The sequence below is a fragment of the Haliaeetus leucocephalus genome, unplaced genomic scaffold, assembly GCF_000737465.1.
Source record: "Haliaeetus leucocephalus isolate CR32 unplaced genomic scaffold, Haliaeetus_leucocephalus-4.0 Scaffold339, whole genome shotgun sequence".
NCBI lineage: Eukaryota > Metazoa > Chordata > Aves > Accipitriformes > Accipitridae > Haliaeetus > Haliaeetus leucocephalus.
Window position 1 is genome coordinate 10593652 of NW_010972775.1, and position 24059 is coordinate 10617710.

The 24059-nt window shown below is 36.5% G+C and overlaps 1 protein-coding gene across 1 annotated transcript in view; it reads left to right on the top strand.

Moving 5' to 3' along the window:
* AP4E1 (adaptor-related protein complex 4, epsilon 1 subunit) overlaps positions 1 to 23905 on the top strand; it is a 24129-nt gene extending 224 nt beyond the window's left edge. Inside the window, exons 2-21 of the mRNA XM_010571847.1 lie at positions 479 to 550; positions 1418 to 1541; positions 3607 to 3680; positions 5101 to 5222; positions 6070 to 6229; positions 6782 to 6948; positions 7568 to 7641; positions 9731 to 9853; positions 9943 to 10052; positions 10339 to 10478; positions 11872 to 11984; positions 12125 to 12243; positions 12961 to 13263; positions 13997 to 14111; positions 16180 to 16315; positions 17467 to 17722; positions 18503 to 19078; positions 20548 to 20732; positions 21567 to 21724; positions 22201 to 23905. Coding sequence (XP_010570149.1) covers positions 479 to 550; positions 1418 to 1541; positions 3607 to 3680; positions 5101 to 5222; positions 6070 to 6229; positions 6782 to 6948; positions 7568 to 7641; positions 9731 to 9853; positions 9943 to 10052; positions 10339 to 10478; positions 11872 to 11984; positions 12125 to 12243; positions 12961 to 13263; positions 13997 to 14111; positions 16180 to 16315; positions 17467 to 17722; positions 18503 to 19078; positions 20548 to 20732; positions 21567 to 21724; positions 22201 to 22361 — 3288 coding nt within the window. The 3' untranslated portion in view covers positions 22362 to 23905. The remainder of the gene's footprint in view (positions 1 to 478; positions 551 to 1417; positions 1542 to 3606; positions 3681 to 5100; positions 5223 to 6069; positions 6230 to 6781; positions 6949 to 7567; positions 7642 to 9730; positions 9854 to 9942; positions 10053 to 10338; positions 10479 to 11871; positions 11985 to 12124; positions 12244 to 12960; positions 13264 to 13996; positions 14112 to 16179; positions 16316 to 17466; positions 17723 to 18502; positions 19079 to 20547; positions 20733 to 21566; positions 21725 to 22200) is intronic.
* The last annotated feature ends 154 nt before the right edge of the window (positions 23906 to 24059 follow it).

The following is a 24059-nucleotide window of genomic DNA, read 5'->3' on the forward strand; positions in this document are numbered from 1 at the left end:
GCGCGCCCCCCCCCCCCCCCCCCCCCCCCCCGGGCCGGGCCGGGCCGGGGCTCCCGCTCCTCCCGCCGCCTCGAAGCGGGCGGGGGCCGGGCCTTTCTCCTCTCCCTTCCCGGCCTCCCCGAGGTTGCCGGCGCCGTCCGGTGGGGCGGTGCGGTGCCCCGGGCTGTGGGCCCCGGGGCGCCGGCGTCTCCCCTCAGCCGGCGGGCTGGGTCTCGCCGAGCTCCGGAGCCCGGCGATAAACCTGGTGGGAACGCGTGTGGGTGGAGGCCGCTCCGCGGGGGGGCACGGCGTGGGAGAGCACGGCCGCCAAGTATCGCCGCCTGTGCTTGAAACCGGCCGGTGCGGGGTCACTGCCGCGGCTGAGGCGTACGCTGGTTTTGAGAAGGCTCCGGAGCCTCTCTTAAATTAAGGTGTCGTCGCTGACTTTTGCGCCCCTCCGGATTCTGTGCGAGATTAAAGTTAAGTTTAATTTTTCTAGGAAGAAGAAAAATTAATCCAGCAGGAGCTAACCAGTTTGAAAGCAACAGTTTCGGCCCCCGCCACAACACTTGTAAGTTCTGTTAGTGGTTACAGGCTGTGGCAACAGCAGGCCAAAGGCGAAGAGAAACCGTGTTCTCGCTCTTTTTGCCGGCTGGAGCGTACAGGTTATCTGCGTTATAGGTGCTTAGTCGTCAGCATTACAGGGTACCGATGTCTGTGGTTTTGCGGCACGGTTAAAATAGTGAGGACACTGCGATTCTGCTTGATGTGAACAAATTGTAATAATATGGCGCCCAGAGACGGTCGTGCTGTAGTTTCTGAAATAACGCGGACAAAAAAGCTAGGTGATGAACTGCTTCAGTCAGATAACAGTCTCTGCAGGCTGACGTTGTTCTTACAATTAATTTGTGCTGTGTAAGAAGCTGTGCTTTGTCGTATGCACTGTTGCTCATGTCTGAGTGGCAGGAGTTGATATATTCTGGCGTGAGTTAGTTAATGCATGTCTCAGTCCCATGAGTGAGAATTTTTGAAGGGAGAAATAAAGCTTTGCCTCGCACATAGTGAAAGCCCATCCTAGGTCAGTGTAGCGATTGGTAAAAAATAATTTGTATTAGCAGTGTGATCATCTGACACTTCAGGTAATTTTTTTTATGTTAGTCATGATTAATCTACTGTTGATCACATGCTTGCTAATCAAAATAAGCTAACATCTTTAAGGGTAGTATATGGGGAGTTCTGCTTTTATGGTCAAAAGTTAATATTGATTCGCAGAAGAGATTCATAGCAAAGGAAAAATTATGAGTACCCTGATTTTAGAAAACGTGTGAATGCACATATGTTTCTATCTGATGAAGTCCTCTACTTCATTAGAGCAGTGAAGAAGAGCATAAAACATGGCTGACTTAGAATTCTCATTAATTTATTTTTGGTATTTCAGAGACTGATGAAAGAATGTATGGTGAGACTCATCTATTGCGAAATGCTAGGGTACGAGTCTTCCTTTGGATATATCCATGCAATCAAGCTTGCCCAGCAAGGAAATCTTTTGGAGAAAAGAGTTGGTATGTGCACGGAACTGTAGCCTTAATAATATTCTCAAACTGTATTTTTAAAGTTTCTTAGGATTTATAATTCATGTAAAAATACTTAAAATGTTCTTCTACTTTCTTGGTCTTGTTTCATAGTCTCTCACTCCTCTAGCTTATGAGCTGCTCTGTATGTGCTCGTGGAACAGAAGGCAGGGGAAATTATTTTAAATCATCAGTTGTCCTTTCATTGCTTTCAATTGTGGCACCAATAACCAAGTAATTTACAAGAAATTTTGTTAAAAAACACATCAAGCTGAAAAGGAGTTTCTGTCAGGATCTGGTTTCTTTTTCAAGCACTCTAGTTCAAGATTAGAAAACCATGTTAATGTCAGACATTTGTCAGACAAATATTTTCTGTTCTGGTGCTTGCAGGATTTTTTTAGTTTAGAAACAGTTGTAGGAAATGAGGCAAATAGGGAGATCCTTATAGCACAGGTGCAGAAGTTGCTGAGGAGGTCTGAAAGGCTAGTCCAGATTTCTTTGAAATTTCATGCTGTTGTGATTTCCTTGCCTGCCAGTTTGAAGCAGCTGTCAGCCTGTCTTGTCTGGAGAATTTCCTTGCAGTTGCTGATTCAACTGCTTAGTGAAGACATTTCTTCCTGTTTGTGGAGAAAATGGTTTAACTCCAAGCAATGCTATGTCCGCATTCACAGAAGGAAGGCAATGTCTTGTGGGATATGCTTGTTTGATAGCCTTTGTTTGAACACTTAAGTATTGGAGTTTCTGAGAGAATGCGTTACAAGTGATGATTTAAAGTTGCTTTATCCCTGAGTAATGAAAGCCACTGCACAGGTGCTCTGGTAGGGATTAAAAAAATCTATTTTCACCAAACCTGGGAGGGCAGGTGGTAAACTGTTTTGAAGAAAACTTTGTGACCTCTGTAAGTGTCAAGAACCAATGTGTCTTGATATTAATCAGTTTGAGACCTTTCCCTACTAGGGCTCTTTTTGAGAAGGCTTTGGTGAAGCAGCACTCTTTTTTTTTTTTTTTTTGAAATGTAGGTGGCTTAAAGTTCTCTGGACACAAAGCGCCCCTAAGCTTTGAGTTGCTAAAAGGATGTTATCAAGAGTATGTGTGTGGGTTTTGGGTTTTTTTGTTGTTGTTCTGCAGTTATATGTGATACATGAGAACAACCTTGTCTGTTCTTGGTGCCATATACTAAAGTTTGTATTAAGGAATTGTCAGTTGATCCAATCAAGATAGGTTACTCTTTCACCAAATGTTCGCTCTCATTCACTGAGGCTCACTACATTTTTGCAGGTGTGCTAACCTGATCAAGCCCATAGTTTCACAAGCAGATAAATCAATCTGATAGATGAGACAATACAGTTATTTGTATCTAAGTTGTTCATTTTGATCCTTAAGCCCTGAATGAGCCAAGACTTTTTTAAGATCCATCTCTGTATTACAAATATTGTCATGAGTTGTGGCACACCCTCCCCACCCCCCCGCTTTAAGTCTCTTAGTTTAAAAGGAAGGGAGGTCTTGAAGAAAAAGGTTTCTGGCAGGCTTCTTTTCTGGGGTTCTGGAATTGTTTCTTCCTTGTTAAGAAATAACAAGGGAGTTTTTGGCATAGGGTGGTGAATTTACTCTTCTGTATTCTGGGTTGAACATAAAATTTAGTTGAAATGGAACTTTATTAACAGATAGAAGAAAGTGCATTTGTATTTTGTAGTCTAGAAGTAATGTACTTTTCTCCGTGCAGAGAAGATACTAGTTTTCCAGGAAGTGATTTCTCATGGTGCTCTTGGCTGCTCTTTAGCTATAACAGTATCGTAATGTCTCTTATTTCTCACAGCTTATGAATTCTTAGCTGTTATTTGTTGAGCTTTACTGCAACTTAAATATAACTGGTTTGCCTGGAAATAAAAGAAAATCTTGATATTTAAAACATGAGCAACTGTCATCCAACAGTGGGGTTTTTTGTTGTTTTTTTGTAATTGTTTGAATTAACTGTTCTTTTATTACAGTCTTAAGTTTTCTGTCTTGAAGTTGCTTATTGCTTGAAAGTAGTAATGGAGGCTGCTTTCTTTTATAGGTTATTTGGCAGTTTCTTTATTTCTACATGAAAATCATGAACTGCTACTTCTACTTGTGAACACAGTTGTGAAGGTACAGTGTTTTTGGAGGTCTGGAGGTAAACTAAACTTGGACCAATTCTTCCCATTTTGTGTCGCACAACATCTAAGCTATGTACTCATTAGTTCTATCTTGCTCTCTTAAAGTTGCTGTTTTTCTGGTTAGCAATCAAAATTTGAAATGGCTTTCCCTGGCTTTTTAATTTAATCTTGGCAATCCTACTGTTGAAGCCATATTTTAAAAATTTTTCAAAGGAGATACACCATAAAATTTCCTTTATAAAATGTACTGGTTATATACATGCTCAACTCCAGGAGCAGCCATGCATGCATATTATCAATGTAAACTTTTGCTTTTAGCTGACAGCAACTATCTGTTGGCTTCTTTGAGTTCTTTTGGTAATTTTGATAGAAAATGGAAATATGCTTTGGAGTGACTCTGCAAATCTATTACCTAATAATATTTCATAGGTGTCATCTTCTGTATTACTGCCTCTTACATGGAGCAATTGTGACTTATTATAACTTTCTGCATAATGATTACTTTTATATTACAGTAGGCCAAAGTCACCTAAATTATAGACTGAAAGTGATGCTTATTTTGTTGTTGTGATTGAAAACTGTTTTATGATCTTTAAAGGTCTGACTTGAAACTAGTAAGGTTATAGAAAGAAGTGAAAAATGAGAGTCCACAAAGAACTAAACCAAAATGAGGACTAAAACTTATCTGGGGCAAATGGCCAGAGCAAGTGATGATGTCAGCTGGAAATCTTACATGTTTCATTTGTTCTTCTATTTTGTGAATTCATCCATCCTTTTTTCATTTAAGGTTACAGTGATCTATATCTACTCTTTTTAACTGTATTTGGGACAGACTGTGAATTTTTATTTTTTCTTTTGTAGAACATTATGTGTAATTTATATTCGCTTCTTAGGGAGTAGGTAATGTCTTATTTTAGTGTACAAATGTGTAATTGGCAGTATTATTGAGCTTGCTCTTTTTTCTTTTTTTTTTTTTTTTTAATTCTTCGGGCTAGATCAAAGGCACTAGAGAATACTGTTGAATTCCATGAGAAGTGACTCATCCCACTGGTCCAACTGGGGACTCAGCATAGTTTTGCAATCGTCAAACTCTTTCAGTAAACATTGATTGTAGCTCTATGCGTTAATCTCGCATACGTTTAAAATACAAATGTAGTTCTATAACACGAGTGTGAGGAGCTGCTTGTTCCGTCTTCCTGTGTAAGAGAAGAAAAGAACCCGATTAGCTCAGTGAGAGCTGACACTTCTCAAACACAAGCAGACAACAGGATGGCTGGCAGCAAGATGCTTGCTGTAGGTGGGCTGTGTAGGTGGGCTAGATCCAGCCTGCTTGTGAAAGATTTGGGGTATGTCTGTGCAGAATTTAAAATTCTAAACGAAAAATAACTGGTTTGTTTCAATGATTGTAACAGGACTTACAGAGCACTAATCTAGTAGAGGTGTGCATGGCATTAACCATTGTCAGCCAGATCTTTCCACGGGAGATGATTCCAGCTGTTCTTCCCCTAATAGAAGACAAGCTGCAGCATTCTAAGTACGTATTCGTTTACAGAATTTCAAGTGGCCTTGTACGGTTGAATGACATAATTTTATAGGTAGTTTTAGTAAAGTGGTGTTTTTTCTCTGAATTGGTCTTTCTAATCATTACCTTCAGAAATTATTCCTCTCCTAGTTTTTCTCTTGGATACTTGTCTGATATATTTTCTGTCTTGACTGAGTATTGGATAGGTATTAACCAGTTTTGGTAGGTAAATGTAATTGAATTTATCTGCTAGAGTCCTTCTAATAAATACGTGGATGAAGAATTGTTTGTAGAGTAGGTGGAGAAACAGATTAGGATCCTTGAAGTACTTCACTGATACTTTTTTTTATAAAGCTGTCTATAGAAACTTTGTTGATAAAAGTGTATCTGCAGATATCAATACCCTTTAGTTGTTTGATTCTTAATTTATAATATCCCAGACACAGAGGATAACATTATAAGTGTTGTGTAGATTACAAAGTGAACTGCAGAATGAACTGACTCAGTACCTTCTAGACAGGTATTTTTTGGAGCTGCACATGTGACCACGATAGATTAGCAGTGGCCAGTTTCATTGTGTATTTGGTGGCCATTCTTTTGACTCATCAATCTGACGTCAAGCCCTACTACGCTTTCAAGTTTGCTTTGTCACTCATTTATATGGTATTTCCAAAGTCATTTGTTATCAAGTATGTAAAACATGGGTTCTCATCTCTCTCCAAATCATGGTGTTCTGATGGCTGGCCACATAATTTCACGTTGCTGTAGAAATAAAAAGTGCAAGTTGTTTTGTTAAGTCAAGTACTTAAAATACACAAGCAGCTTCATTTTGTTTTGTGTAAATCTCATTTCTCTTTAGGGAAATCATCCGAAGAAAAGCTGTTCAAGCTTTATATAAATTCTATCTCATTGCTCCTAATCAAGTTCAGCATATTCATGATAAGTTCCGGAAAGCCTTATGTGACAGGGATGCTGGAGTTATGGCAGCTTCTTTGCATATTTATCTTCAAATGATTAAGGTAGGCAAAGAATTGGAAGCACAACTGAACTTAGGAGGTATTTTTTATATATACATATATGTATGTATATATTTTTTTAATTTTAAATACACAGTGTATTGTACAGAAGTTTTGCAGAAAAAACTTACTTGTAATTGTTAGAAAAGTTAATTTATGTGATCATGAATATCTGTATTATGTTTGTTTATGCTAGCTCTCCATTTAGATTGACAGATCCACTTTTTGCATGATCTGAATGCTCAGCATCATTGGCATAGTTAGCTAGAGGATCTAACTTCTATAGTGTGTTAAAGGGTTTGCTGAAATTTGCTTGTAAATTTTTTTTTTTACTGTTGCCTTCAAGTTGCATTCACTCCCTTTGCAAATGTGCAAGAAAATAGCATAGGTTTAAAGTGAAGAGCTTACAGGTGTTGTGGGATGAGAGCACAAGTTTGATTTAAAGAAATGAAACTGTTAGTGTAGGTATTTTGATCTTACTCAAGTTGTGGATTATTTTTACTTCTGAGGTGCTGTATTGAAATATTTGAATTGTATTTCTTTTTGATTATGTAGGAAAACTCATCTGGATACAAGGACTTGACTGGGAGTTTTGTAACCATCCTAAAGCAGGTAGTGGGAGGGAAGCTCCCTATTGACTTCAACTATCACAGTGTGCCAGCACCATGGTTACAAATTCAGCTTTTAAGAATATTGGGGCTGTTAGGAAAAGATGATCCAAGGTAACCAGATCTTTCTCTATAATTAATATTTTGAAGGTACAAAAAATACAGTCATGACCTGTACCTCATAGACAATTTATTGTTTTGGTTTTTTTTATATGAGGATTTCAGTGTTGAACTTTGTATACATTTGTTATTAACCAATACAGTGAGTAGATACTCTTTAAACTGCAAAATTAGTTTCTTAGCTTCTGGATTGGCTAAACAATTGATTATTGTGGAAATATATTGAAATATATTTTTGCTGGGACTTCTGTTACTAGGTAACCAAACAACTATGTGAAAATCCAGAGTAAAGATATTTCAAAAAGTGGTGTCATTTTGTGAGGAGCTAGTTGTCTGTGATCCTTTTCCTGTTGATGTTTTATTTTTTATACAAGCAGCAAGTGAAGTGTTTTTATTCTTGTGATATGGTAAATGTTTCTTTCGAAAGCTGCAGACATCTTGTTGGATGCCATTTAGAAACATGTTATAGAGCTCTTCCGTGTTAAAGTGAATCTGTGGATATGAATGATTTGTTACAGATTTCAATACTAGTGTTGGAGTTGTTTGGCAAACTAAGACTACATGCTTGTAAGTGCTGCAAATAATTTTACATTATTCTTTTCTTGTTAAACAGGACAAGTGAATTGATGTATGATGTTCTAGATGAATCTTTAAGAAGAGCAGAGATAAATCATAATATTACATATGGTGGGTGAGGTTATTTTATGTAATTATCTGTAATTGGAAAGAATGAAAATGTGAGTAGTTGATTGTGCTAAAATACTTATGCAGTACTTTTGGAAAATCTAATTATATTCTTAATAAACAACAACTGTGTTCTTAAGTGTCCAACTAGTAAATTGTAAAACAAGTGATACATTGCTGTACAGCGCAGTTTTTTATTATTGAAGTAAAACATTTTTATTTATTGGGAATTCATCTTGATTCAAAAGCCTCTATCTTGCTTGCATTGTCCTTGCCCTTAAAGACAGAAAGTCAGCTTCTTCATGAAAGCTCTTACTGAACATTGCTTAAGTGGAAATAAACGATGAAAGAAAAATCCTAATGATACAGCTCTGTTTATTAGAAATGCTTAGATCTTCTTTTCACTGCCCTGAGAAAGGCAATAAAAAGTGTGCAAGAGTGGCAGCATCAGTTCTTTACAGCTGTGTAGGACTTTTCCTCTAGCCACAGTTAACAAAAATTACACCTCTAGTGTTCAGTGATAGTGATGCCTGTGAAAAGATGTTTTTGGCACACATCTCAAGTTAAAATTTCTAGGGCATGGTAGAAGGCTATGTTAATTTCATTACATTCTTAGTAGAGAAAGCTGTATTTGTTGCTAGAACAAAGCAAAAGGAATAATTGCGCTGTTAAATTGCTCAACTTTTTATTAGAAAAAACTTATTTGGATTTTTCTTTGCCTTCCCCTTCCCCAGGTTATAATACCTCCCCAAACACCAAAATCTGATGTTCTAGAAACCCTATATTAAGAGCTGTTTCACTATTAAAAAAACCTACACCCCCCCTCCCATTATTTTATTATTAAAGTATAAGTCCCATAGATGTTGCCGAAGTACCTGCGCTAATGGAATGGAAAGAAAATTGAGACTTTTTTTTAAAACAACACTGGGGGAAAAAAGAAAAGGAACACAGCCCAAAGCTCTAGATGTCTAATGCCTAGTTGATACATATTTTGTAAAGCATTGTGTAAGCTTCACTTGCACTGAAAAGGGGAGCTTTGGGGAAGTATTCTCTTTTAGTAAATAATACATGAGGAAGCATCTGCCAGATGTTTAGTGTATTTGGTTTATTGCTTCTATTCTTTTAGGCAAGAACATAGAAGATACTGGGAGGTGGGTTGCCTTATGACACAGGCAATTTGCACTTGCACTTGCTAAGAGTTAAACATTCAATTTGTTTTAAGCACTTAAGGTGCCAAAGTGGGCAGTATATTATGATTTATACAACGACATAGAATTTAGGTATGTAGTTTACGTTCACATATGATAAGCTTTTCCTAAAATTTTAGTTTATGATACCAGACAAAAGTAAAACGTAATTCGGAGTAATTGCTCTCTTACATAAAGTCCTTGGTTATTGCATGTTTCTTGCTTCTTGTAGTGGTAGTCTTTCTCAGATTTAGTTTTGTAGTGCTTAAGAAGAGTAGGTGGTTGTCTATTGGATGGTTTGGTTAGGGACTGAATTACAAGAACAGCTGAAAACTACATCATGATTTTAAATGCCAATTATCTCGGTCTGAATCTTTGCCCAAATTGCTGCCACAAAGGATTAATTACTTTTTGTCTCTTCAGTTTACTACTAGCTTTTTCTCAAACAACTATACAAAGGTTTTTTGGTTTGGTTTTTGTTTTTTTTTTTTAATAAGAATGTTCTTGGGATGATTTAGCTGCTGGTAGTAGCTAAGAAATCATGTTAATTACTGAAAAATATTTTGTCTCAAATCCTTTATAGTTGCACATTGGCTTTGTAAAGATCATCCTAGTCCAGTCCCTTGAGCAACTATAGGAGACTTCAGGGTTGGAAGAACTGTAAAGACAAAGTTGTATGCACAATGGCAAAGGCTAATAAAAAATATGTATATGCTAAAGGAGATAGTCTTTCATCCTGTTTTTACTTATGTCAGTAGATACTCTGCAGTTAGATCCAGTGGGGGTGGGACAGCAGTGCAGTTTCTTGATGCAGTCAGTGAGCTTGTTTGCTTGTTAAAAATTTTTGCATTATAGAAGTATTTAATACACATTAATTATGTCTTTTTTTTTCTACCCCCCTGCAGCCATCTTGTTTGAATGTGTCCAAACAATTTATACAATTTATCCCAAATCTGAACTACTTGAAAAGGCTGCAAAGTGCATTGGAAAATTTGTTTTGTCACCCAAAATTAATTTGAAATACTTAGGTAAGGATGCCTGATTTCATTAAGATGTTTTTAATTTGGTCATAGTAGTATACATTCTCTTATATCACTTCCAATCACTTATATTCTAGGTTTAAAGGCTCTGACCTATGTTATCCAGCAGGATCCTAATCTGGCACTTCAGCACCAGATGACAATAATTGAATGTCTGGATCATCCAGATCCCATTATTAAAAGGGAGGTCAGTGAATTTTTAAACATCAAAAATTAAGTTAATTTTTAAGATGGGCAGTACGTTTTCTGAACTTGGTAGCGTAAAAGGCATATTATGTCTCAGTTATGGTGAGAGCAGTTGCAAACAACACTACTGTGACAAGCTCTGTAGATAAGTGGTGTATTTCATTTAAGACTTGCCAAATAAAGACAGTTGCTCAATTTGGCATCATACCAAAGTGTTTCTCTTTGCTTGCTTCCTTTTTTTGAGTCATCAGAGCCAATTAAATATATTTTTCTTCTTTCTCTTTCAGACTTTGGAGCTTCTCTATAGAATTACAAATGGACAGAATGTAATTGTCATAGTTCAGAAGATGCTTGACTACTTAAAAGAAAGCAAAGAAGAATATGCTATCATCAATTTAGTTGGCAAAATAGCAGAACTAGCTGAGAAATATCCTTTTATTTTTTGAAACTTTGGAGTCAGAACTCAGGCAAATGTAGCATTTGTACCTTTCAAAGCATCTTTCATGATCTTTTGAAGTAGGAAGTGTTACAGCTGTGCTTTCCACTCTTTCAAATGCAAAAAAAAAATATGCAAAAGAAAATGCATACAAAAATGACCACAGTGTTTCTTGTATTTCACTGAGAGAAAGTAATGGCACTCAAAATACTTTATTTTGGCTTTGGAGTTTAACATTAAAAGCTTGTGGTTTTAAATTAAAACTTTGAAGTCTTACACCGCTGTATGGAGAGAGATGCCGCAGTGCTACATTGAGTGCTGTTCTGTAATTGTGGCAGTGATCTACCTATCAGAGAACTCTTCATTGGTATATGGATTTTAAGAATAACACACTTGTAGAAATAAAGAAAAGATTCTTTAACTATGCCAAAAAGACGGAAGTGATGATTAGGGATTTGGTGTATGGTGGATATTGCTGTTAGAGTTGTCACTGCCTGATTTTCTGTGTGTATTGTCTGATAATTTGAGTTGTAAGCTCTTTATAACAGAGAGCTACTTTACTATCCTATTTGTACACTGCTTGGCACAGAGTAGCGTACAAAAAAAAGGTGTGTTGTCATGCAGTATGCAAAAATAAGACAATAATATTTATGTTTCTGTACTGTTGAAAAATTCCATTCAGTAAGTGTGCATTTTCAGGATTTATTTGAGGGAAGGCAGAAGCTAACTTCTGAAGTCAGCAAAGGCTGATAAAATTTTAAATATATAAAAAAAGCAATTTTGCTTTCTGTGGAGTACTTCAAAATGTTTGTTATTTTTCAGTAAATTAACAGCAAAACATTCCTGAAAAGAACAGCTAGTCTATCATTGATCAAGTGATTCTGCGTAAACGAACTCAAAAGATTATGCTGGAAAGCTAGCACTGAACAAGTGTGAACTTAAAATACAGTAGGACAGGTTTCCAGAGCCAAATGCTTCTGTGAACATGTCTGTTCCTACTGTATGAAGTCTACTTAAACTCTTTTTTTTTCCACTCTTAACATTTATTCATGCACAACTTAAGATGTATTGATTGACAAGCCAGCAAATTGCATGTAATGGATAGCTGTTAAGTTCATGTGCAGGCTTTTTCAACAGGGCAGTAACTTAAGACTTCTATACCTGACCACCAGTTTTCATGAAGTTTACAGGAAACACTTTATAAAAGATACAGGAATATTTCCTCTTCAATTAGATTGAGCTGATATTTGACCATCAGGCCCCCAACTTACTGGGGAGAGCAAGATGGGTAGCTTATTTGTGGAAAATTTGTTTCCTTAGGAAGCACACAGAAAAAGAAAGAAAAAGTTACGCCTTAGCACTTAATTCCTTAATGTCTGGACACATATGCCCCTGACAATGAGTGGTTCATCCAAACAATGAATGCCGTGTTTTCAGTTGGAGGTGATGTCGTGCATCCTGATATCCCAAACAACTTTCTGAGGCTGTTGGCTGAAGGTGAGTAACTCCCTGAATGCTCTGAAGAATTAGACGTGTTCCTTAATCATCTGCCTTTTTTTCTTAAAATGCACTTTGAAATATTTGCTGCGAGATGTTATCTGCGTTTCAGGCAAAGTATGGTATTGCTTTCTGTCTAGGATTTGATGACAGAAAAGAAGATGATCAGCTACGGATGTATGCAGTACAGTCTTATTTAGCATTACTTGAAGAGGAAGATGCATTGTATCCACAGAAATTCCTTCAAGTTATGAGTTGGGTAAGGTAGACAAATGGTCAAAATTGAATACACAGATACGAGGAAACTGTCAAAGGTGGTCATGTTTTTTAACTGTTTTATTTTTAGTCATGAATATTCTATTTTTACTTGAAGCCAAGATAATATGCTGAAATCTATTTCTAGTGGCCTCTTTTGGTGCCTGAGGACTACTTAGCTTCTCATAGTTTGTGGAAAAGCTGACTTGCTCCCTTTAAGGCAGGTGATGATTGGGATGACTTAGTAGCCACATGAATCTGACTGCATGCTGAGAGCTTTTCTGTCTTCATTAGAATTAGGCCAGATGTGGTTGTGAATTGCATTTTTAGCCTTGCAGGTGACTGCTCAAGTGCTGTGCTAGTATTGTCTGGTACTTGGGTAAGCTTCAGCTTCCACCCAAGGAAGAGGCTGTGGTATGAGCAAATCATGTTTTGTAAGGGCCTAATTACTGCGTTTAGCTTTCTTTTCAAGACAGCTGTTTGTTTTTTTTTTTTAAGAAGCTAAAAGTTGGAGTCTGCTGAGGTAAACACAAAGATGGTTTCAAGCCTTTGACATTTAAAAGACAAAATGGTAAAGAATTATTTTAGAAGATGTTTAAATAATAGTTTCTTGAATGTGAGGTGGATTTTATTGTGTTGTTTAGTACTACATTCTAATTTCAAAACTGAACGTACTGCTCTGTGTGACTAAATGCATAGTTTGTCTGCTTTTTGTGAATAGGTGTTGGGTGAATATTCCAGCCTTGTTACAGATGTTGATCCAGAAGTTATTTTGACAAAGCTACACAGCCTGCTGAAAAAGACTGTTATTACTTCTGAAACTAAAATGTGGATAATGGCTGCAGTCACCAAGATAGCATCACATGCCTCCTGTTCGAAAATAGTTGACAAACTAATCCAGGAATTCAGCAGCTCTCTAGATACCTGCATGAGACAATATGCCTTTGAATTGAAGCATTTGTGTGAAGACAAAGCACTGATGAGAAACTTGCTTCCATTTGATGGTAGTTGCAATGACATGGTGGTAAGACATCTGTAGTGTTCTTCATGAACCTCTTTGTAGTTTGAAAGGGTTGAATATTTTGGTAAAAAAGTGTTTTCAGAATGAATAATACTGGTGCCAGTCTTTAGTCTGCTTAAAGTGAGTTTTCAGAAACATACTTTTTCAGGCATATGTGATGAATCGTAATGTTCTGTACTGAAAGATAAAGAACCATGGTGTTTAGTTAGTAAGCTGGAGTAGCTTTTAACAAAATTATGATTTCATACACTGATTTTTTTTTTTTTTTTTTTTTTTTTTTTTTTCAAAAGACAAGTTAGGCCTGCTCTAGTGCTATGGTACTGCTTTTTTATTCAAAGGGTTTGCCTCCTGTTTAGAAACTACTGATCTTTACACTGAAATGTCCATAATAAATGATGGAAAATAGTATCGATATTGCTAAGGTTTTTGAATTTAGTATTTTCATATAACGTTAGGATCAACTATTTTGCGAAAACTTCACTCTGCTTTTTTTCTTTTTTTTCTTGTTTAGAGAAAATAAGTCAATAGTGGAGGAGTTGAGTTAAGTTATAAACCTCTAGCTCAAAGTCCAATTCAACATACTTGCTTAACAATTTCTGTTAATACAGCAGCTTTACTGGTAGATGTGAGACAGAAGATTCTGATTCGCTGATGAGACACAATATTCTTTGGTAACATCAGGCTCATGCATAGAAAATATTTCTATTGCTTTCTCACTTTTCTTAATTTTGTGTAGGTAGATGCTTCCTTATCTTTTCTGGATGGATTTGTGGCTGAGGGACTTGGTCGTGGTGCAGCACCATATAAGCCTCATCACCAGAGACAAGAGGAGAAACTTTCTCAGGAAAAAGGTGACTGTTAGTTTACTGCATTTATTAAATAGCTGGTACATTACCTGCTAAGTAGTAATAAAAAAATTGAAGTGTACAGTTAATATTATTTCTTAAAGTAATGTTATCTTAATCTTAATACGTCTCTTGTCTGTGGACAACTTAGATTTTAGTTCCATATCTGTCTAGCTGGTATATGTAACTGTTCATTTATCATAGGTTGCTGTTCTGCAGATGACAGTGTTTCACTACAGTCTCTGCTGGTCTATGGGATATGAAATTTATGGGGATTATGAAAGTGAAAGCAAAGGGTTCCTAACTTTACTATACTGAGCACTTAGTCTTGACTGTGGAATTATAATTTGCAATAATAACCATTGTGAACTTATTTTATGACACAAATCTTAGGTTTCTTACCTAGTGTAGGTACAGATAAGACAGCAGTATGTACTTTTATTTATTAAAAAATACCCCCAAACTTTAGCTATAGTGCATTTTTAAATTTTTTTTGCCATAGAAATACTCATTTATTATAGGCAGTCACATAAGGATTTCTTTTAGATGCTTCTGAATGATTCTCTTTGAGGTTGGAAAGCTTTTTCTAAAGCATTCTTCAGCTTTACTGTTGAGGAATTGGAAAAATTAGTCTTGTACACTGCATTATCTACAATTCTTATTTTTAAAAGATGATTTTGAATGTGCAGGTTAATGCATAGAATAAATAATATTGTCCATTTGCTTGCGTGTGTAGCTTGGCAGAATTTAACACTTTTCTGAAATAATTATAAATTGAGTATTACAGCTACAGCCTCCACTTGAAGCCTGCTAGAAAATTCAAAATTTTGGTGGAGAAATTAACAAGGTCAAACATATTGAAACTGAATATTCCATACTGTTTTTTCCATGCATGGAAAGCCTGTTGAGGGATACAATCTACTGTATGTCAGATTGAGCTCATAATAGTGCTTCATACTGAGGTGTTGAGAATGAAATTAGTGGTCTGTACTGCTGAAGAACATCCATTTAGCACGCTGGTGTTTGCAGTGTTCTTACAATTTTGCAGGAAAGCCATTGTAGGAACCGAATTGTGAATTGCTGTTTTTTTTCTTAGTTAATCACAAGTACTGATTAGCATCTTCCACTGGCTCATAAATGTTCTAGGAGGTAAGGTACAGATGAGGTGTAATATTCAGAAATATTCTGGAAGGGGAGTCCACTGAGTTTACTGAAATTCTTTGTTTATAGATGACTAAATTTACAGGTTGGTAGAGTTTGAATATCTTTGTGGATGCTGTTTATCACAAAGGCCCTTGGATCTCTGTTTCTTCTTGCTTCTTTATGGGACAGGACACTTCCTTAGCACTGCCTCCTCCTTTATCAGGAGACCTCTCATCCCAGATGCCCAACAGCTTTGTCCTGCTCCTTCATTTTGCTGGGAAGAAGAAAGTGTAAGGCTGAGGTGGAAATGAGGGAAAGGGACTCTACCCCTTGATAGTTCCAGGGCTGCAAAGGAGAGTGTGCTCTGCTTCGCATGTGACAATGACTGTTCATGTTATAGTCCAAAACAATTTTTAGAAACCATTCGAACTGCATTTTGATTCATAAAGCATAGTTAAGGTGGCTGGTTCTGAGTCCTGATTTGCAAGTCTTAATGAAGGTGATTTTTCACCCAAGGTGTCAGTTATGTTTGCAAAGCAGGCAGTGATATATGGACGTAATGCTGTGGACTCAAAATGTTATTTAGGGTCATGAACAAATGGAAAAGCTCACTTATTTAGATCCAATATAGTACTTCTGTCTACAAATACTAAGCATTGGCAGATGTCTTAGTGATACGCTGTAAAGTCACTATTTCTGTTTAATTTCAGTATTTAAAACCAAATACCAAATGAATACGTGTTTTAGATAAATCCTCAGTGTGTCTAAAAAAAATTATTTGAGAACAGAAACATCCATTTTTAATGAGAATAGGATCCTGAATGGGAAACCCGAGAAGGGCAGCAGTACAGCATATATATTTTCAGAAAACTGATTTCTTTCTTACCTTTTTATGCCTCATTGTAATTTTAAGATTCTGTCTGTCCTGCAGCTCTGAATTTTGAACCTTATGGATTGTCATTTGTTTCAAGTGTGTCCTCATCTGGCGTCACCGGCAGACAGTCCCCCACTGGTTTATCTTTTGGTTCTGATACATCTGGTAATAGTGCTGAGACAGGGCATAAAGAGTGAGTTAATTTGTGTTTGAAATGAAGTACATTTAAGCTTCTGTTCTTGTTAGTATCGTGTGTCTTTGTTTTTTCATTATGTGGAACTAAAAAGAGTACAGTTGAACTTGGAAACCTCTATCATGTCAGAAGAAATTCAGATGACATTTTCATTGAAATAACTAGAAAAAAAGCTAATGCAGTTAGACTGTTCTTCCACTTTCTTCACAAACTACAAATCAAGTTATAGTTAATGCAGTAAAATTGGTACAGGATTACCTGATGATTACATGATTTCAGTATTTTTTTCTTCTGGCTGCTTTCTTTTTCTTACAGGCTATGCTTACTTTTTATGGGCTTACAATAACGTACCTTTTAAGGAAACTTTTTTTTAGATAAAAGTGAGGCTAAGATTCACAGTGTAAGATACTCCTGAAATTTAGAACACTACAAATAAGTTCAATATCCATAGTTTCATACAAATAACTTCATTTATACTCTGGTAAATTAGTATGCAGGAAATGTTGGAAGCTTTTTCAGATTCTTTAACCAGTTTGTGTAAGAAATTTGAGTGAGGCTTTTAGGTGTAGGACTTGCAGCATTTAGCCTGTGTCTGTTCAATCAACTTGTGCTAGAGTTCAGGCTGTCTGAGAACATGAATGCTTTTCATAAGAAATAAAAATGCTTTCTAGGTCTATTCTAATTTTCAGTCTCTTACATTAACTTAAATTATTTTTTAAGAAATCGGCTGTAGTACTATTTAAATATACTTAGAGGTTCCCAGAATCTTTCTCCCAGGGAGAGAGAGAGATACCATGTTGCTTGTATTCACTTAAAAAAAATGTTCAAATACATTATAAATGTAATCTGAAACTCTGGATGGAGTTGGCAAACACAGTCCTGGCTGCAAGTGTCTAATGCTGACTTAGTATAGGTCTATACTTAGGACTACATAGCCTAGTCCAAGTTTGCATTTGCAGGGTGTTTTAAAAGTAATGAATGACATCACTAACATAGAACTTCATACAGATGCAAAAGTGTTCATTTATGTTCTACTACTCACTGTGTATATCAAAGTACCAAAGTTGTGAATGGTGTTTAGAGTGTTGTCATGTTTTTATGAATGTGATGTTCATATGGTTGATACTGCTTTGTTTTGTTTGCCTTTTTAGGACAAATACTCTGAAACTTGAGGGAGTACGCAGGCTATGGGGAAAAGAAGGCTATCTTCCAAAGAAAGAAAATAAAGTAGGGAAAGAAAATGAGCCACAAACTGTTTCTTGTGGCAGCTTATTAGCAGGACAGATGGGTGATCCTCCCGCATTGCGGTCTGATCAAGTTGCCAGCCTCTCCGAGGAAGACAAAGAGAAGCAGCAGTTAGCATCAACTTTGTTTATTGGGCTAGGATCAAATGCTGGTGTAAGTCTGGTAAGTGGTTCTTTTGAGACTTAGCAGTTTAAACTTTATATATTGCCTTATTTACAAGTACAGATATTTATATGCAAATGGAGATCAAATTAGTGTTGTGGTAAAATGAGGGGAAAAAACACCAAGTCATTGAAAAACTATTGAAAGTTACTTTTGTAGTCTGATAATTTGTTAAGAACCTGAAATGGATTGGATATTACTTGATGAAACAGCCTCTGGAGCAGATCTGATTCAGTAACTAGAACTTCCTGTTTACATGTTGCACTTCTAATTTTAGTCTCGGTTTTCCCTAACAACTGTTCCTTGACCCAACTTTCCAGAGCTGTTGGCATTTATTTGGCAGTAAGGCTAAAGTTTGACGCCCTATGTCAAGACCATTTTTTATTTATGTATGCTAATATGCAGAACATTAAAGAATTCACCGTTATGTAATCTTTTTAAGACTGGCATTATTATATTAACCAGCTCAAATCTTGGCATTTATCACTGGTTTAACCAGAAAATGTTTACCTGTGCTTGCTTTTTAATAGCTTTCAGTTTATGTTTTAGAGAAGCTGGAGTCATTCTTGCATTATAGGCTAATCCGATACCCTGTGAGAAATATAACAAAAGCCTGTTACTGGATTCATTCAAATGTTTGGAATCTATTTGTATTTGTCATCTGAATTGATTCCTTGCTTATTATTTGTCCTTGCTCACTATGTTTCATGCTGTTAACAGTAACACAGCTGGTTGCTAGAAACTTCCCACCCCCCTTTTTTTTTTCTTTTTCCTTTTCAGATGGGGAAAGCAGACACAGCTACTCAGAAGTTCAAAAGAAAATCAAAGATAAATGAAACTCAAAGTAGTGAGGAGGCATCAGACTTCCAAAATAGTGCTGCTTCAGATTTTGGTCCCTTACTTGATACGGTACCTATTAACATGGAAGACTGTGAGGGAAATATACGCACAAGGTTAAGGAAAGCCTCCTTGTGTTCTTCAGATATTGTAGAAGATAATTTAGCATTTGAAACACCTCAGTCCCTAAAAAAGTCTGGGCTGGACGACAGACTTCCGGATAGTAGGCTGTCACAGTCGTCTTTGTTTGCTGACAGTAATATTGAAATTTTTCAGCCTTCTCGAAATGCTCAATGTGAAAGTGCCAGTAAAACACCGTTGGTCCCTTGCTTATCAGAAGAGCTAGAAGAGCTCACTCACTCTGAAGTAGTGGAACTTTGTCAGAGTGATGCCTTAGCTCTGTATTTGTGTAAGGTGTGGACAGATGACTCTCTGTTGCTCATTGTCTTTGTTTCAAATAAAACCACTTCTGCACTTAATGCTGTGAACTTAGTATTTGAAGAAGCAGAACATTTTCAGGTAAGAAACTTTGTTTCCATTATATTTCACATTCACTTGGAATTTCTTGCTTTTCGCTTGCATTTAAGTGTGCAGTATTTGATTTAATGTAATAGCCATGCCTGTTTCCCCAAGCATTTCCTTAAAACCTGTGGTAAGGCTATTACACACTTCCTGAAGGGTAGTGAAAGAAATCTCGATACTAAACTTGGTGTCATTTGGTATAAAAGTTAGCATCTCACTTTTTTAATTCACCTTGATTTAATTTCCTACTGCTTGCCTCCGTATAACAAATATATATGATTTTTCAATTCTGAATTCAGCTTCTGCCTGGTGTTCAAGGCTGAATGCAAACCTAACCAGTCATACTCAGAATGGTATGACTTGAGTTGCCAAAGAAATCACTGTGTAACTTGTTTTGTCTGGATGTGACTATTGGTCTCGTGCATTCGTTTGTATTTATCTGATAGGCAGATGTGATGCAGTTTCTTCCTTCACATAAAATTTTGTAAGCTTGCTTCAAGTTTTGGTGTTTTGTTGTTTGGGGTTTTTTTTTCCCAAAGACATCAGTCATATTTCATTCTTGTTCTCATGCATTCAGTTGATGGTGGAGGGGAGTTAGTCAGTTTATTTTTTGACATCGGCTACATGTGGGATTTAACTACGGTTGGTAAAAGCATGTGATAATCTTGATTGAAACTTCATTTAAGTAATTGGAAAGCTATTTAGGAATTGCCTATTGGCATGACTATCCACAGATTTTGCTGAAAGAAGCACAGAATTCTGAAACCTTGGAGACACTTAGCAAGTGGTAACTGCATAAAGAGAATTAAGCAGAATGTTTCTTTTAGAATTGACTTAAGCAAGGAACTGCTAATTGGTTATGAACTCTCCTTCCTTCCCATTTCTGGCTTGAATCAAACCTGTCATGGCATTGATAGGAAGTGGGCATCTCATTTTTATTTTTTTTCTTGTAATTCACTTAAGTTTCCACACAGGCCACTACCACAGATAGAATCTGTGTTACTAGTTTGTTTGGAGAGGCCAGGAACTGCTGAGTAATTTTGAAATTATGCTTGTTAGTAGGGATGATTTCTCAACTTCTTGCTTTTAGTGTATAGCCTGGGGTATGTTGCAGTGTTGCTTCCTCTTGTATATTACTTTATTTTGGGACTGAACTACCGAATTCAGGTTCTTGGTCATCAGTTCTTGGCCTCTCTGAGCAATTATTCGGGGCAGGGGGGAAAGCCAACTGGCAGAAAGAGATCAATTTCTTTGGTGTTCTCATTGTCATAGAACTTTTGTAATGTTAGTGATTGATTTATCCTCGATGAGAGCTGAGAAATGGTAGCTCTGTTCACTTGCTAAACAGTCCAAGAAAAATCAATTGAAATAAAAGGCACTTACATAATTATATACCTGTATCTTAGCCACTTACACAACTTGACAGCAAGACTGATATTCTATATTCCTTTTAAAAAATTATATAGATTTTGGAGAGTACCACCTACCAGTTTCCTGTAATTGAAGCTCAAAATGTGGAACGTTGCCAGAAACGTGTGTGGATGGACAAAATCTGTACACAGGGAATTCTTTCTGGCTCTGTTAATTACCAGTCAGAGATGGAAACTCGCCTTGAATTTTCAATAACTTTATCATTGGTGGACTTCATCAGGTAAATAAAATAAGCTGTAGTTTTTAAAACCATGTGTACTCAAATAAGTATTAGACAAGGGCAGGATGATTTGGATATTGATTATGAAAATTAAGGCTTCATCTTGAGCAGCTAAATTTAATCTAATTGAGATGACTGTTAAAGATAGTAAATGGTTATTTATACACTTAGAAAAAAGTGGCAGAGTTCCAGGAAGAAGTACAAACAGTGAGAATATTGACAGTAGCTGCAGATTAGAATAGTCTTGAACTACAGAATGCGTTTTTGAGGAGGCTTAACAGAACTGAGTGAACAGAAGGGCTTGCTGTTTTAAAATATGGCATAATATAAACATGTCAAACTGAAATAAGTGATTTGAGTACAGAGACCTATACATTATATGAAAAGGATGACAACTTTTGCAGGGGAAGAAGAAAGCTTATCCTTTTTATTTTTGAACACTGCATTTATTTTAGCAGTAGAAAAAGCAAGTGTTCTTTTTCCAGTAGACTTCTGTGTTTTATAGTGAAATCCACCTTGTTTTCCATAATAAAGTCTACCTCTCATTGAACTTGTTCCATGTCTTTCAATGGGCAGATATCTCAAGGCCATTCACTTTGGTCTTCCATTTACATAGAATAATGTATTTTTCTTAAATTTAGAAATCTAAAACAAGGAATAGAAACTTTTTTTAAATGTTAAGCTGGGAAGAGGAGGGGTTTGTTTAAACTAATTGTATTTGCTCGTTGCTCACACTGTTGTCCATTTGCTTCCAGATAGGATTTTTTGGGAGACCAAATATATTCTGAATAATGTATCTTATTTTGCTAAGATGTGTGGTGCGCTTACTTTTAGGCCAATGGAAATGACTACAGAAGACTTTGGGAAGCTGTGGTTGTCCCTTTCCAATGATGTGAAACAGAATATAAAAATGTCATCTTCTCAAGATTCCCTTTCAGCAGCTCTGAGTACACTGCAACAGAAGCTGAAGCTCCATATAGTTGACATCATAGGTGAGTGAAAGCATACTGTAAGGTTGCTTACAACCTATAATTTGTCCCAGGAATATAAGTGCATGGAAGCAGGTATCTTACAGTTTAAGGCAGGGAACGTTTAGGAGCATAGTAAACACAGGAGCGTTGTCCTATGGACTTTATTTGCCTTACTCAGGGGTCTATGTGAAGCTTGATGTAAAGGTACAAGTGTACAGCAAATGGTAAATTTTACAAAGAAGCAAACTGTTGCACTGTAAAGAGTTTTGGACAGGACAAAGAAAGGGAATGAAGCTGTATGACAAATATGAAGCTGTGATTGCATGCAGGAGGCATGATTTTTGGTGACATGTTAGGGGAGTAGGGGTAAGAGTAGAAGAGAACAGCAGAAATGAAGTTTGAGAGAAGGATAGATTTTTTTGTGACCCATACTGCTGTAACTATTGTTACTTGCTAATTGTTTTTTTTTTTTTTTTTGTGGCCTCTGTTGTTTTAAGGTAACGAGGGAATACTGGCCTGCCAGCTACTTCCATCTGTGCCCTGTCTGCTGCACTGTCGTACTCACTCAGGGATGCTGGCTTTGTGGTTCAGATCGCCTTGTTCTGCCCTTCCAGATGGTTTGCTTTATCAGTGTCAAAAGGTGATGGAGGAATCATAGTAACAGCAGTGCCTGCCTTAATCTGTGTGGTGTGTGAAAAGCAAATCAAAGATTTTTACAGTTGCACAGATAATTACCAAAGCTAAATTAAGATACTGCTTCTCAAAAGTATTAAAAGTTTTCTTCCAGCTGGCATATGTCATATGGACTTGTGGGGGAAGAATGATAACCTAAATTATGCCTGCAAAAACATGCTCAGGACTGTACAGTGACTAACAAGTAATCCATTAAAGTGTTGTTACCTGTTTAAGTGAAATGTATATTTCTTAATTTTGTTGTAAATGACTGAAAGTATTTATTTTTATTATGCAGCTTTTATAGATGCCAACAATTATTCTTCATAGCAACTACTTAAATATGATTTTAAAGAAAACATATCTCCATTGTGATGTCAGACTTGATCAGTTATCACGACCATCTAATTTTATTTTGATAATTTTTCTAAAGCTATTTTTAAGCACTGCTGGCAACAAAACCCATGTTGGTGGTTGTATAAAGTAACTTATGGGGCAAAGAATGCATGTTTTGAAAACAGTTAAAAGATTTTTAGTGAGCAATGCACTTCCCGTGATCTTTGATATTTATCATTTAAGTGGTAACATCTAAATAGGTTTTTGATAGGAGGCAGGCATGTGAAATCATATGGGAGCGCCTCCTGGGGAATGATCTAAGGCCCTTCAGATTAGTTCCTGTCTGCAGGTCTTCCTGCCTCATGTTTTGGTCACGTTCCCTTTCCTTAGGGGTCTGTGACAGTCACTGAATATTTGTGCATGTCTAAAGATAGGTTTCACGTGGATCAAGTCTGGCTGAGCTGAAGGTAGTTGGCTGTGGACGTGTCCCCTAGCCAGCTACCATCTAGTCAACATGTTCATTGCTCTCCAGTCAATTCTATACATTTAATCTGGCTAATACCTCTGTTCATGAAAATTCACATGGAGGAAATTTTCATTTATTTTTACTTCTAATTATTTATAGCCTCAGTATGACTCTTCAAACCTTTGACTTGCGCAGATGGGGCTGTATTGTGTGTCTGTGGCTAGGAACTGCAGTAAGGCATAAGACATCTGAATCGGAGCAGGATACGTGATAAATGTGTCTGTTTAGATTGTCTCCTTTTCTTCCTGAAATAACTTCACAGTCTTGAAAATCCAGCAATCTTATTTAGATGCTAAATGAAAACTTTAATACTGTTTAATATTATTTATAACTGGTCATGTTTTTTATTTAAAAACTTCAAAGATTGTATGCATGGTTCAGACACGGTATAAACAGATTCTACAGTGGAATTCTCTCCTTTGTGTTTAATGTTAACAAGGAAATTTTTTGTTATATTTCAGCGTTATTGATTCTCACCTGATAAGCACTGGTTGTAAAGGAAAATAAAGTATTCTGTTACTTTGCTAATGTTTTGGTAAATGTTCATGAAATCACCATAAGAATGTTAATGTGCTGATAGGTTTTTTCTTTTTTCTTTTTTTTCTCTTCTTTTTTTAAGTTAAGCCACGTGTGTTATCACAAGTATAATCACATAAGCAAAGCTCCTTTTTTTTATTGCTGTTTCAGTACCCTCTTACTGAGGAATTTAAAGTGCACTGAACCTGTAAATATACTTAATGTTCTGCATACTTTAATGTTTACTTGGCACTTCAAGACAGTTTATATAAATGAAGACTGATTTATAGTGGAATAATTTCCAGC